Source organism: Nanorana parkeri, unplaced genomic scaffold, assembly GCF_000935625.1.
Source record: "Nanorana parkeri isolate BGI_ZX_2015 unplaced genomic scaffold, ASM93562v1 scaffold755, whole genome shotgun sequence".
Lineage (NCBI taxonomy): Eukaryota > Metazoa > Chordata > Amphibia > Anura > Dicroglossidae > Nanorana > Nanorana parkeri.
The window spans coordinates 741,101-756,018 of NW_017307023.1; the positions used below are offsets into that span (position 1 = coordinate 741,101).

The following is a 14,918-nucleotide window of genomic DNA, read 5'->3' on the forward strand; positions in this document are numbered from 1 at the left end:
TATATATATATGTATTGTTTTTTGCTTTTTTTAATGAGAGCCACAGGGTACAGCCAGTATAATCAGTTCAGAAAGGTCACATTTCATTATTACTGCGCTGTTATTAATAAAATAAAGGTCATGTCGGTCATTAGTGCATTACAATGTCTGCCTCCTGCAGGGGACAGTATCTGTATGAGATGAAGAAATATGATCTTGCCAGCTTCTGCATTTACCATGCAGCTGAGATGACTCAAGGTAGGCAATATTATCATTATCTTTACATATGTATACTGTGTATGTGAAAAGCATATATGGCTGCCCAATGTACCTCTTTAATTAAGAACTATATATAGAAACAAGATTTTTAAATCATTAAAGCTGAATACCAGGCAAACAGCTAAATACATATAGAGCTGTTTGCATTGCAGTCCATCCAGTCCTGAGGTTTACACAGCTCTGCCTGCCTGGCTGTCCCCTAACAAAATCGGGCTGTAATATCAGAGAAACAATAATCCTTTCTGTGGAACACTAAGGGGTCTATTTAGAACCAATTTGCAGAGCCATTCACCCTACCAATCTTTCTGAAAGTTTATTCTAAGCGAATGGACACAAAAATAAACCTTAGATATATTTTCTTTTCAGGTTGATTGTATGTAATGTAATGCTAAATTTTGACCATAGATGGAGCTGAGGACCATAGGAAATAAATACCTATTACCTATGCTCCTCAGCTCCATCTCAGGTCTAAAATGAAGTATCACATTACATACAATCAACCTGAAAAGAAAATATATCTAAGAATGTTTGTTTTTGCATATATTCAGACAGATCGATTGTTCAGATAGATACGCAGGATGAATGGCTCTGTAAATTGTTTGTAAATAGGAATGCCAGATCTGTGTCTCGGTGACTTTAGAAACAGCTAGGGGTCTGTGTGTTTACTATAATCCTCTGCAATACTGGCAGGTGAGCCCTGCAAAAGTATGTCTTTTTAGTAAAATGTAAAAATCGGTTTCTCTGTTTGACATGCATCCGTAAGTAAAATTCATCATAGGATTACCGGTGTGCTGGCCATTTTCTTCACTCTGTTGCAGAGCTACGGGCACCCCTGCTAAACTTCCAGGTGTGTCCAATAGAGTGCTTCCATTGTGCACAGTGGTCCCTCTTTCTGACTGCTACATTACTATAAGACATAATAGTGATGAAGCAGTCAGGGTTCAATTTCTTTTACTAGTGACAGAGTTACTTTAAAGTGTATCTCCAGCCATAACTTTGTTTAGGCTTAAATCAAGTGTAGAACGGTTAGAACATCTGTTTTTTTTTTCTCTCCTGGTGATCCTTCCAGGAATACACTTCGTGTCTTAGGGGGACAATACTCGCTCACCGTACTGTATCTATGGAGAACTGTACTGAATCTATGGAGATTACAGAACTCCTCCCCCTCTTCTCATCTTTATAACATGGGGTGGGATTTTCTGTAGTCCTCAGACTACTGGGCAGGGCTGAAAACATTGAGAAGACTGCAGAGTTGGATTTCTGGCAGGATCAACAGGTATTTTTTGCACTGATTGAGCAGATATAACAAAATGCTTTCAATGCTATATTTAATACATCACAAGAGAGCAAATAAGAGAAATTCATTGTTGGAGTTCTGTTTCACTTTAAATTTTGACAACAGGTGTTTGTATGTTTCCAAAAAATTGTACAATTGTAATAACTACAATGGAAGGATGTAGAAGTACATACAAATATACTCTCCCTAGTGTCTTATACAAAATGGAGTCTCATCCCTTATTTATTATGTATAAGGTTCCTCACCGGTTCAGCAAGCCTTGGTCCAGTCCTTCCGCAGGCAGTACAGCAATGCAATTGAATATTTGGTTTCTGCCAATAAAGAGAAGCCAACTCCGGCACTGATGATCCTCTTAGGAAAAATTCAAATGAAGTCAAGGAAAAACAAGGTGAATATCATTAACTGCCTTATTTAAATGCAATAAAATATGTGAAAACAAAGAAAAAGAATTTGCCTTGGAAGCATGAACTCTTTATTATTTACAATAATTTACTTCACAATAGCTTTTTATTTCCTCATGTTTTAGATTCTTTAAGGGTCATTGGCATGCATGGAAGTCTGTAAATACTTTGTTGACCTTATGGTCCTGTTTTGTTTTTGGTAGGTTTGTTTTTACAGGATCAATATCTCATCTTTTTGAAAAGGCTAAGTTACCTTTTGGACCATGTTGCATATTGAACCTGACAGATCAGAGCATATTTCTGTTTGAAAAATACTGAATTACAGTATTAATTTATACTAAGATGTAATGGTTACCAAATATTAGCATCAGGTCTCAAGACTGATCATTTCACCATGTTACTTGTGTCTATTGGTGATGCTATTAACCTTTAACTGTTAGGTGTCCTAATCCAAACTATTGGAAGCGATTGGAAATTCAAGGGTTTACAGTTGTCACCAAAGCAGAAATGGAAAGAAAAAACTCCAATGGGGACACTTGTCTGGTGACAACTGTCTGAGAGAGGAGTTTCCTTCAATTTGGAAGGATTTCTTCTCAATTCCTGTTGTGTTGTGCCCAGGACAGGAAATGAAGATAAATCTCCTTTATGGGATCAAAAAACAGGCTTTAACCATTCTATCTATATCCAAGGATAAATGTTGTCATTTGATATACTTTATGTTAGTGCCTTGACACTATAATCTGATGTAGCATTACCCAGTGCAGAAGAATAACATTCTTTGATTTGCATCATTTAATAGGATGCCGCTAAAAGCTTCAGACAGGCTTTGGAAATAATGGGTCATTCGGATGAGAGGTCATCCACTTCTGATAGGGCAGAAATCTTCTACCTGCTGGGTCTTTGCTACATGGAGCAGTTCAAATTCTTACAGGTGAGCGGAGCACAGAGACTCTACAATATTTGGCTGCTGTTTTTGCCTATAATGCTGTTGCATAACTACATATGTCACACACTGTGAGGAATAGCACTTCCATTACACTTACACCTTAAGTGTTTTTTTGGAACACATTAACACTGCAGTGAAAAGTTTGCAACGTGTGTTTATAAGGTTCAGTTTCTGAAAATCGACTTAGCTGATGTTATTTATTCAGAGAGAAAGCTCAGTAACATATGTAAATATTTAGGGGTCTATTCACCAAGCTGCCGAGGGCAGCCGAGTGAATGACCGATCTGAAGTGAAGTGAGCCGAACACTGTTCGGCTATTCACTTCAGGCTGGTACGGCTGATTTCAGCCGTACATCGGCTGAAATCAGCCGTACATCGGCTTGCTTCGAGTGGCTTCGGGTCGGACCCGCAGTGCAGAAGGAGTTCGACTCAGCCGATCCAACATCTGGATCGGCTGAGCCGAACCTCCGGCAGGCTTCTCACTGCTGTTCGGGCTATTCTTAAAAATGCAGAACAGCAGTGAGCTAATAGCCGAATGCCGCTGTGCGGCATTCGGCTCGGCTGTTCTGCTCGGTCCCTCAGAGGGACCGAGCAGAACAGAAAGAGAGACAATAAAGTAAAAAAAAGTAAATAGAAAACGATTGTGCGGAGCAATATGCGTTCGGCTTGGCTGAGCCGCTCGGCCATGATCGGGAGCTGTACGGGCTATTGTGAATAGCCCGTACAGCACCCCTTTGCTTCTACTGAACCGAAGGGGTCCTGGGGCCGAAGCTAGCTGAAGGATCGGCCGAAGCTACGGCCAGATCCTTCGGCAGCTTCGTGAATAGACCCCTTAATAGCTATTGGGGTAAAAAATAAAGATTTACTATAATCGAGATAAATTTTCATGAAAAAGGCATAACCTATCCCTGGGATATCTCTAACAATTGTCGGGTGACCTGGATTTCTGGGAACATTTAGGAGTCTATTTATAAATAATCTGCAGAGCCATTTGCCCTGTAAATCTGTGTGAATAGGCAAACATGAAAGTTCTTAGTAGATTTTCTTTTCAGGTCAAATGCAATGTATTACCATTACATTACATTCACTATATGGCACTATATGGAGCTGTGGATCATAGTAAATAAATATGTACATCAATTAGCATCTAAAAGTAAGGAGAGTAAACCGGTACAAGAACCAAGTTGCTCTAGTCAGAACTTACACATGGTTGAGGACTCCCTTCACACCTCTTTGTGACAGTCTGGACCAAACACCAAGCACCAGCAATGTCATATGTGAGGAAGGGGAGTGAGCCACATGCTCATTCATACCTGGAAGTACTGGTTTGCTTTATGCCCAAATCTGTAATTCTGTAGGCCTTGAATTCCCTACTCATCTCATCAAAGTGTCTCATCTGTCCTTTTATTTACACTCCTGATCACCGAGAGATAAATGGTTCAGCTATTTTACATATAAATAAATATGTGCCATGCTAGGTTTCTGCAATTTCCCAAAATTCTTTTATTTTGTTATTATTGGGAATTATTGTTTGTAATTTTAAGTATAAGGGTAGCTTTCACTCTGTAAAATTGCAGATCTACACCCTTGCTATACCCTACAAGAAGTGTAGTTCTGAGGGAGGAAGGTGGCAGCTGTGTATCTCTTATATTACCTAGGCCTGCACCATCTGCTGGAAGATATTCAGCATGTGGCCATGCGGCAGCTGCACACCTGGCATCAGACAGCACACTAAACCCAGGAGTTAAGCCTTAAAAATGCATTCTAGTACCATAACTATTAACAAAAATTTAGCTTATTTGTGTATCAGTCAGCTGTAAATCCTAAAATCATCTTTGAATTCAGCAATAGTATGCAATAGCAAGCAGGATTCTATCCTGCATCAAAAAAGGGATTTCAGCAAGGGATAAAAATATACTTTTACCACTTTATAAATCACTGGTTCAGCCTCACCTTGAGTATTTGGTTACCAAAGATGTGTATGTGTGTATGTAGCGATATTGCGGTACCTTGTTGCGAGTCCTCTGAGGTCCCTGAGAATGCCGGTGAGCTGCCTTGTCCGTCCATGTCTCCTGCCGTCTGGTCTCCGCGGCATTCCGGACGCGGCGCTTCGTTAGGTGACTGTGCACCTTCTCTCCCTTCCCCTCCACCGCGTCCCTGTGCCAATGGTTCCGGTGCCCATAGCCGCCTGATCATCCCCGATCGGGGCATTTTCGTGGACGAATATACAAATTCATTATTGTATATTAATATTTTTGTATTTTTATGTCTAATCCATTCAATGGGGGTGATTTACTAACCTAAACACACGCACGCACCAGGTGCGTGTGATTTTCACACAGCAAAACGTATTTATCAACCAAAAAGTCTCTAAAAGCATATTTCCACTAATGCCATATATGGAAAAATCATGCACATGATGCATATATAATGCTGCTTCACAGTTTAGACAAAAATGGTTAGCTCATGCATTTACATTCCTGCATTCATCAACGCAAGCAACACAACATAGAGCTAATTTACACAACATCACCTTGCAATTCATGCAAGGCTTTGCACAACACACCTGCTGGGTGTGTACACACTACAAAGGTGTTTAGATTCCACCCATAGATCATGCTGGGAGGGAACACACTACAGAGGTGTATACATGTTCGTGGTGTGTTTATAAGGTTAGTAAATCAACCCCAATGAATTTCAACACATACACTGGTTCCTCAGTGTGATCACTGCATGTCACATACACAAACCAGTTGTATCATTCTCTATATTTCTCAGTAAAATCTTCTTGTGTATGGCTGTATCTGGTGCTCCTTTATCTTGAATCATAAGGTCTAAACAGGCATCTTGGAATAATATATAACTTTTTGAGTATAGTGCATTTCTGGCTACTGACATCAGCTTCCTGGGGTTTCAGGCACTCGAGGCTCTGACTAGTGCAGTGAAAGCCAGATCAGGTTATTGCGACGCTTATTATCAACGTGGATTGTGTCGTATGCATCTGCAGCAAGCCAACTGCGTGCAAGATTTCAACAGGGCTCTTGAAATCAACCCAACACATTTCCAGGTAATGTAACAATGACTATCACATACATAGTGTAAAGGTTCCTGTGAGCCATTATCTCTCAGTTTGTAGAAATAGTCTGGGCTTCCAGATGACAGATAATTCTCCACGTATCAGTACAGGTAGGAGAGAGGTGAAGGTGGAGAGAGAACGTGAAGGTAGAAGCAGACATTGACAGCAGGGGACAGATAACACAAGTTAAAAGTTATATGAACTTTTCGGCCCCTTTCATGCGGTCTCCATCTGTTCTGATCAGCACAGATCCCCTGCTGATTGGAGCAGAATGGAACGAATTTCACCCATGTGTGACATATGTGTCCGTTCAGTATTTTTCTGACATGGAGACCTGTTGGGAACGCAACAGGATACTGTGAAAGGGGCTTTAGTAAAACATGGACTTGTCCATCCTCCTTTAAAAATCCCCCTTTCAGCTGCTTACTGCTGCTTTACACAGTCTGGGTGGACATTTTCTGGCCGCAACTGCAGTGATCCCCTATAAACTTGAATGGGGCCATACTCCAATTGTCTTTGGTCTCCCATATGAACTAGTGTACTTTTTGTACTTGTCATCAGCAAAACAAATACAAAATAACCCACTGACGCATATCAGGAACCCTTCACTGTCATAACATTGTCAGTAGTGCTCTTGTACGCCACCACTATCTGCTCTGCAGACTCACTGAAAATCTACATGTGGGGTATATATGCATAGACTTCCTAGCTTCCACAATGGAATGCCCAGTGATTGCGCAGCCAGGTCTGAGCCTGGTCACAAGGGCATACCATGTAGTATGCTAACTTCCACTTTTAGAAATGTTGATGTTTTTATTGGATCTGTTTGAGGTACTCTAGCATGGATCTTTCTGCAGACAGGAGCACTAATAGCAAATCATGGCACTGGATGACAGCTTTATGGAGTGGGGAGTTATTTTGTATTTAATTTACTGATTCAGATATTTGCTGATCACAGGACAGAAGTGTAGATTTTTCAGTCATCATTGGCTGTAATTGTGTTCCAGGTTGGTGACTCATTAGGTAGTGAACTGAAGATCATGATGATAGACTTGCAGTCTGTATCTTTTATAAACAAGCCAGCAACTGGCAAATTGCAGTCCAAAGAGGATTTTTATAAGCTGGAAGAAAGAAGAAAAATATACTAATTACAGCTTTTCTTTTATGCTGTATATTTTGTAACAGTCCATTAGCCTGTGTAGTATAATAAATTAACATGGGCCTGTGAATGATAGATTAGAGTAATTTTACTGTAGCCTAAAGCTACCCATGAATTGTATTATCTAAATATTGTTCCCTGGCCATATGGGAGACAAAGTAACACTCTGCACATAGTTCTGTTATTAACTAGACTATATAAGCGGAAAGCATTAGGTGGATGTCATGTTTGTGCTTTGTTAGGTTTATGTGTAGTTGGGGCATAGTTTGTTCATCAGCTGATTAATGCAAGGCTTTACTGTTCACTTTCCACTTACCTTCACAATGTACTTTCCTAATTCAGGCCTATTTGTGCCGAGCAGCGTTCTATGGATTCAGAAAGAGATACTCCAAAGCCATCATGAACTGCAATGCTGCAATTAAAGTCCAGCCACACAGTGTAAGAGTTTATCTCTACAGAGGAGCATTGAAGTACTACATAAAGGTGAGACATTGTATCTTCACAAAAGCCTTTTAACAGCTCAGATGCCCTGATACCTTCCTTCTAAGTAGTTGTTGCACATAGAGTTTGATTTTATTTTTACCATGGGTTTTTATATTCACAGAGGCACTGCAGTTTCAATCAATGAATTGTATGTTCTGCTTCTAGAATCGTTTTTAACATTTTATGGTGTTCATATTGTGTATTCACTGGGTAGGATGTTCTCCTAACTCATTATAAGAGTCTGCTAGTCTTGCACAAAATGGCTTTTCTTTCTGCAAGTTTTAAAAGGTTGGCACTAACAGGTGCCACTGTGCTGTGTTATATGAAGCATGCACAGTACTTTTAGGCTACATTCAGGGATTCCTGCGGCAAGTACCCACGGATTCATGCAGCAGATATCCCGGTGTGTCCATACAGATGCAACCACTGTACCCGTTCAAGTAAATGACAGGCTGACATCGGCTGCATCTGTCAGCGTCTGTCTACAAGTAATCGTACATAAAATGATTACCTGCGGTTTGGGATAGATGTTTCTCCCTGGATGCAAAATGTCTGCAGTCATCTATCCCTAATCACAGGTAATTGTTCCATGTACGATTAAAGATTCATGTTTTGTTTTATGTTTATAAATATGAGGCCCATACATAAAGAAATACATCAAGAAATTGTTTGGTGTATTTTATTAAAAATGTTTAATTCCTCGTTTTCTAGTAGCTCCCCGCAGCGCCTGCATGGGTGGCTCCATCAGCTAAGCTGAGCTATGGAGGCACTCATGCCCAGCCGTGCCCGCATGTGGCTGTGTGCGTCCATAGACGCACACAGCAGTGCGGCAGGCCACGCCCCCTCCTCTCAGCCCAACAGCTTGATTGACAGCAGAAGGAACCTATGGCTCCTTTGTCCTCAATCTCCTCACCCGCAACCAGGAAGTTCGGACAGAGGATCGCTTTGGGAACGGACCGCGGTGACAAGCGATGCTGACAGGTAAGTGTGGGGGGGGACAGGGGACTCAAAAAGGTACTGGGTGTTTTTTACCTTAATACAGAGAATGTATTAAGGTAAAACATGCCCAGCCTTTTGTTGCTGGAGTGTCCTAGAACTAGAAGAAGCCATTCGGGGAAACGTGACAGGTTCTTTTGCTAGTTCACTTCCCACCACCTTGCTAATGCCTCCCTTTGCAGTGCTCCCCTTTTGTCCTGTTAGCTTTCCAGAATATTAAAGTGACATTAAACCCTCAGATATTTTAACATAAACCAATACTGTAATGTGTGCCTTACTGTAATCCATGGTAGTTTCCCTTCTCTTTGCTGCTCTTCCTTTAAAATCCTCATGTCTTCTCATGCTTGGGGAGAACTTCCCTTTGCAGCTCAGGGCCTTTCCTGTAGTGCTGGCTCAGGTTATAAACCTATACAAACCTATACACAGACACCATATATCCATTCCTGAGACAAGGCAGTCTGCTGCAAAACAGAAGTTCTGCCCAGCATGAGAACAGATACAGATTTAAAAGGAAGAGCAGCAAAGAGAAGGGAAACAACCATGGATTACAGTAAGGCACACATTACAGTATTGTTTTATGTTAAAAAATCTGAGGGTTTAATGTCACTTTAAGTTAAAAGCCCTGCGTAAGCTCAGTGTTGGCCACTTTCAGACCTTACATAGGGCTTATAAACTTAGTCCTGGTGATTGGCAGTTTAGTTACCAAGCACTGAATCTTGGGAAGAAGGGGAGAAGGTAACATGCTCCCCCATACCCAGAAGTACCAGGTATATCCAAGTATCAGCGGAACAAGAAAAGGTTTTCAAAGGAACCTGTCACACATGAACATGTATTGTTATTTCTTTAGTTTAAGTAAAAAATGCAGTATCAAATACTGTATGACAAAATGATGATGCTGTCATTTTTGGCTACACAATAAAGATATATATCACATAATTTGCACCTTTCATAGCTGCTGTAACATGTTACCATTGTGCTGATATCCTTGAGAAATGAAAAATTGTAAACCAATAAAAACTATTAATGGAATTGCTGCTGTTAGAAATAAGTTTTGAAAAAAAGCAAGTTTACTTTTTTATATTAACTTATTGGCTCTGCTGATGGATTGGGTGACTTATAAGTACCTTGAGACATAAGTCAAAAATCAGTGTGAAAAAGTTATATGATTTTTTCCCAGTCCTAATTAGATTAGCAAGTTCCAATTCAGAAAAACCCAGTGCGGGAAAATTTATTTCACAAGGAAGTGCCCCCCATCTGCACAGGCTATACATGCGTTTTTTCGCGCACATGCTGTTAAAGCCTCCCATTTACTTTGAATGGGCAATTAATGAGCCTAAACAATTTAAAAAAGGTGCTTGCACTAATTTTGACATGGCAGTGCACCACAATGCACAGTGCATTTTATATTGTGCTATATATGCTATATATATTGTCCATCTTTATTTTTTATTTTTTTTAGTGTACACGTGCGGCCCATTTGGAATCAATGGCAAAGCACATGTACCATGTACTGCTGTACATTAAACGCAGATTGTATATCTTTTACATTGTATATGCTTTGACATTGTTATTGTATTAAACATGATATTTTGTAAACTAGCCTTTTGAAGGAGCTCTCAGTGGGTTATTACAGTCACCGTTTCTTAACACCTGTTAAGATAACATGTCAGTCACACAGACTCTAATCAACAATGTCACCAGCACACCGAATTAATGTCGAAATAAAAAGATGTCAATTTTTTAAATGTTGTCACTCAGATTAGCGATTTCGGGGCCATGCAGGGTTCCTTCATCAGGCTCAGAAATTACATAATTTCTGAGCCTGATGAAGGGACCCTGCGTGGCCCTGAAAGCACTTGTCTGAGCAACAACATTTGTCAATAAATAGACGTTTTTTTATTTCAACGTTAATTCGGTATGCTGGTGACACAACCATTAAGCTTTGTTACTAACGGTGCCATCTGTGGTCACTACAAGCACCCAATCGTATCTTACTGGAGATTTCGGATGAGGAGTGCAGCAAGTCACCTCTTCAATGTTCTAATCAACAGTGTTCTCGCTACCTAAGCAGTTGAATGGTGCAGTAGACAGCTTATGCCTGCCTCTCCTACGTGCTGACAGCTCACAGTATTTTAACCCTTGTCGTAGCTGTTAGCAATAAAAAGGTAAAGACCTAGATTGCTTCTATCAAGCTTATCACTTTGACATGTATATCTGAAAAAACACTGAACAAAATATATTATACAATTTTTATGTAAAGATTTTCTAAATACAGAGGATTTTATATTTTCTTCCTTCCAGGCATATAAGCTAGCCATTCTGGATTTAACAAAAGCTGCAGAGTTGGATCCATGTTGTTCTCTTGTATATTACAACAGAGGAGTTTGTTACCATCAGATGAAGATGTACGAGGAGGTAGGGAACTGAGTCTGAGCTGAGTGCTCCCTTTGGAAAATCTTCATAAGTGAGGAACTTATATGTGTAACACTTATATCACTGAAAACAACAGCCCAAGTGGATTTCTCCGGAATGTAAAAATAGATGTTGTAATAGCAGCTGCAGGGTCTATTGTGTAAAGAGATGGTACTAAAAACAGACATTCATTTCCACATTACGATTAGAATGCAAATGCTAAAATTAAGCATTGCCTTGAACTTTAAAGTAAACCCTGCACTTCATGAACAAAGTAACAGGTTCAGTTAACGTCTGCCCTCCCCAGTTGCACATACTTACTGTACTTTCCTTTCGCTCCCCTGACACTAAAGATGGCCATACACTGTACAAATTTCAGCCAGTTCTTGATGAACTGGACAAAATTTGTTCACCGGGAGGCCCTGATGGCACACTTCCGTTCGGCATCCTTTGATCGGAAAAGCCAGTTGGAACTGTGACAGTGACTGCAGCCAATCAGCTGCCACCACAAGTACCAGGTATTTACAAAGACACAGTGGTGGGGAGCATGAAAGAAAAATTAGAGGTGGGCTGTGTTGGGGCATTCATAAAAATCTGCCACCATTCCTGGGCAAAGTGACATATTCTCTTTAGGGTTTGTTTAGCAGTTATAGAATTTTACTATATCATAGTGGATAAAGATACAATATTACATAAAACAAAGTTTTGTTTCGCAATTCAGGGAAAATCACCACACAAATGTAATTATGCATAATCATTGTAAAATATATACTTATATTTAAAATGTTCTAGGGCAGGTAAATATGGTCCTGTGCACTAGTAAAATTTATAGTTCACAGATATTGTGGGAGTTCAAGAAAAATATGCTAAAAAGATAGAAGATGGGAAGCTGGTGATCCTATTAGTGTTGTTCGCTGCTGGTGTTAAAGTTCACTGACCAAAGCTCTTAAGATCTGACAGTTTAATGCTTCAGAAGCTGGGGAAGGGGATATTGAATTGGGATTCAGGTATGTATTAGGAAGCAAGGCAGGGACTACTTACATGGGTAACACAGGCTAAGAAAATGAAGTAATGCTGTGTAGGAAATTAAGCAGTGGTAATTCTATAAGACTCTTTCGTTTTTGTTGGAGGTTCTTTATGAGGGGCTGTGTACTATGCCTTTCAAATACGTGCTTGCACCTTAGTTTTGCTGTGTTGAGCAGGTTTATTACAGTCTGTTGCAGCATCCCTGCACTGTGCATAGTAAATCCAAATGCAGGTAATAGAATAAAAACTTGCAATGACCTGCACTCAGCTATGCGCTTGTATATAATAGACACACTATTGTCAGGCGATCGGGCAGCTATGCTTAACAAATGAGAATGCTGATTACTTCAGCCTGCACCAGCCCCCATATCACTACCTATCACTCGATAGTATTACATTAGTACTACAGCCCATGCGTAAAAATATAATTGAAATGTATACCTACTATAACTTTCTTAAAGGATAAGGATCGTCTCTTATTTGGTCCCTTTTGGTCTGTTAAATATTTAATTGAAAATATTTTGTTATTTGTTTAGTACAAGAATCCCACCAGAATGGTGATCCCACCAGAAATCTTGTCAGCTTATAGCTTTGTGTTTTCAGCCAAATGTTTGCGATTGAAATCCCAGAGAACACCTGGGAGCAACAAACACGAACCACATCCCTAAGGCCCCATTTATGGGGTGATCTGGCATTCCTGCAGCAGAAACTTACAGATTCCTGCATTAGGATTCCCAGGTGTCCTGTTTAGATGCAGCTGCCGTACCAGTTCAAGTTAATGACCGGGTGATGGTGGTCTTATCTGTAAGCAGCAGTTTGCATATAATCGTATATGATACGATTGCATGCGGTTTTGAATAGATGATTGTCGTTGGAGACAGGAAAGCCGCATCTTAACAGGGGTACCTGGTATTCCTGCCCCAGGAATCCATAAGTTCCTGCAGCAGGACTGCCAGATTGCAGATGAGTTTCGAAATTAGTTGTTACCAGGGGTTCTCCAAGATTTGAATCGCACATTCTTGGCTGAAAACAGCACAGCTAGGGAGAACACAAAATTATAAGCTGATAAGTTTTCTGGTGGGATCAAAGAATTCGTGGCCAGCAATACCAGATCGCCCCGTGTGAACGAAGCCTAATTGTCATCTGCCAGGCTACGCAGTATGAATATCACAAAACTATCTAACCAGGCTTACAAAATGTATAAAACACTTTACAATTATATGTATTTCACCTGTGTGCTTAGCTGTTTACCTGGAATTCCACTTTAAAGCTAAACTCTTGGTGTATATTAGCAAAAACACCAGTTAGTATATTCACTAAAAATTATATGTTTAAGTGCAACTATTGTAAGTGGCAGACTTTGGTTTATATTAGCCTTCTCCAATCCCCTCTACAGCAGTGCTAAGGGGGAAGGAGCAGGGGGGACCAATCAGGCTATGATGCATAGCATGTGTGCGAACAGGCTGCCTGGAGGACAGGGCAGGGTTATGACTTATTAATGTACTGCTACTTCTTCATTGTCCAATCCTGGAGGTGTTTTTGACCATGCTGGCTGCTGCTGCAGTGCAGGTCGAGGTTTTAGCTATGCTATGCCACCTGGCAGTGCTGTCTCTGATTGCATCTAACATCTAGCTGCAATGGATTACAAATCATTTGACAGGTAAAACAGCTACCATATATGTATTCTAACTGTGCCTTAAGCTGCTTCCCTGGAGTTTAGCTTTAAAGGGTATTTCCACTATTGCAGCCAAAATTGAGAAACCCCCTCTATATATTTGTTAAGTTACATAGTTATATAGTATTTGAGGTTGAATAAAGACATTTGCCCATCAAGTCCAACCTATTTGTGTATGTGTGTATGGTCCTATTGATGTGTAGTATGTATAGGCCCCTGTGTGTTCTCAATCTTAGAGTACTTGTACCCCTGTATATTACGGTCCCTGAGAAAATCGTCCAGTCGCCTCTTGAATGATTCCACACTCTCAGCTGAAATCACAGCATGTGGCAGTGAGTTCCAGACCTTGACCGATCTAACTGAGAAGAAACCCCTTTGCCCCTTGCGCTGAAATTTTTTCTCCACCAATTTTAAGTGGTGGCCTCTCGTCCTTGTCATCGAGTTAATTGTAAAAAGTTTGCTGCTAGTGTTACTATCCCCGGTAAACATTTTATACATGAAAATCATGTCCCCCCTTAATCTCCTTACTTCCAAGGAGAACATGTCTAATTTTAGTAGCCTGTTCTCATAACACAGGTCCTCCATCCCCTTTATGAGTTTGGTTGCCCTCCTCTGGACTCTTTCCAGTTCAAGGACATCCCCTCTGTTCACGGGTGCCCAAAACTAGACCGCATACTCCAGATGAGGCCGAACCAGTGATCTATAAAGTGGCACAATTATGGACTTGTCCCTGCAAAACATTCCCCTCTTAATACAGGAAAGGACTCTACTTGCTTTGTTTACCACAGCCTGACACTGCGAGCTATTATTCAGCCTGTGGTCTACAATGACCTCCAAATCTGTTTCTCTGACTTTCCGAGGGGAGCTCCTATTAGTGTGTAATCCGTTTTCTTGTTTTTAACCCCAAAGTACACAACTCTACATTTATCTACATTAAACCTCATCTGCCATGTGGTTGCCCACTCCCCTATTTTATCCAGATCCCCCTGTAATGTTATAGCGTCAGATTCATTCTGGCGCTATAACTATTCCCCTCCCGATTTTGATATCATCAGCAAACACTGAAACATGGCTGTTTACCCCCTCCCCAATATCGTTAATGAATAGATTAAACAGCATGGGGCCCAGCACAGACCCCTGCGGAACGCCGCTCATGACCGTAGCCCAATCCGAAAAGGTGCCATTTATC

At 40.6% G+C, this 14,918-nt stretch overlaps 1 protein-coding gene across 1 annotated transcript in view; it reads left to right on the forward strand.

Annotated features, from left to right (window-relative positions):
- TTC6 (tetratricopeptide repeat domain 6) overlaps positions 1 to 14,918 on the forward strand; it is a 119,920-nt gene that overhangs the window by 74,175 nt on the left and 30,827 nt on the right. The window contains exons 22-27 of the mRNA XM_018564481.1: positions 161 to 237; positions 1,792 to 1,943; positions 2,756 to 2,887; positions 5,820 to 5,969; positions 7,480 to 7,620; positions 10,918 to 11,031. Coding sequence (XP_018419983.1) covers positions 161 to 237; positions 1,792 to 1,943; positions 2,756 to 2,887; positions 5,820 to 5,969; positions 7,480 to 7,620; positions 10,918 to 11,031 — 766 coding nt within the window. The remainder of the gene's footprint in view (positions 1 to 160; positions 238 to 1,791; positions 1,944 to 2,755; positions 2,888 to 5,819; positions 5,970 to 7,479; positions 7,621 to 10,917; positions 11,032 to 14,918) is intronic.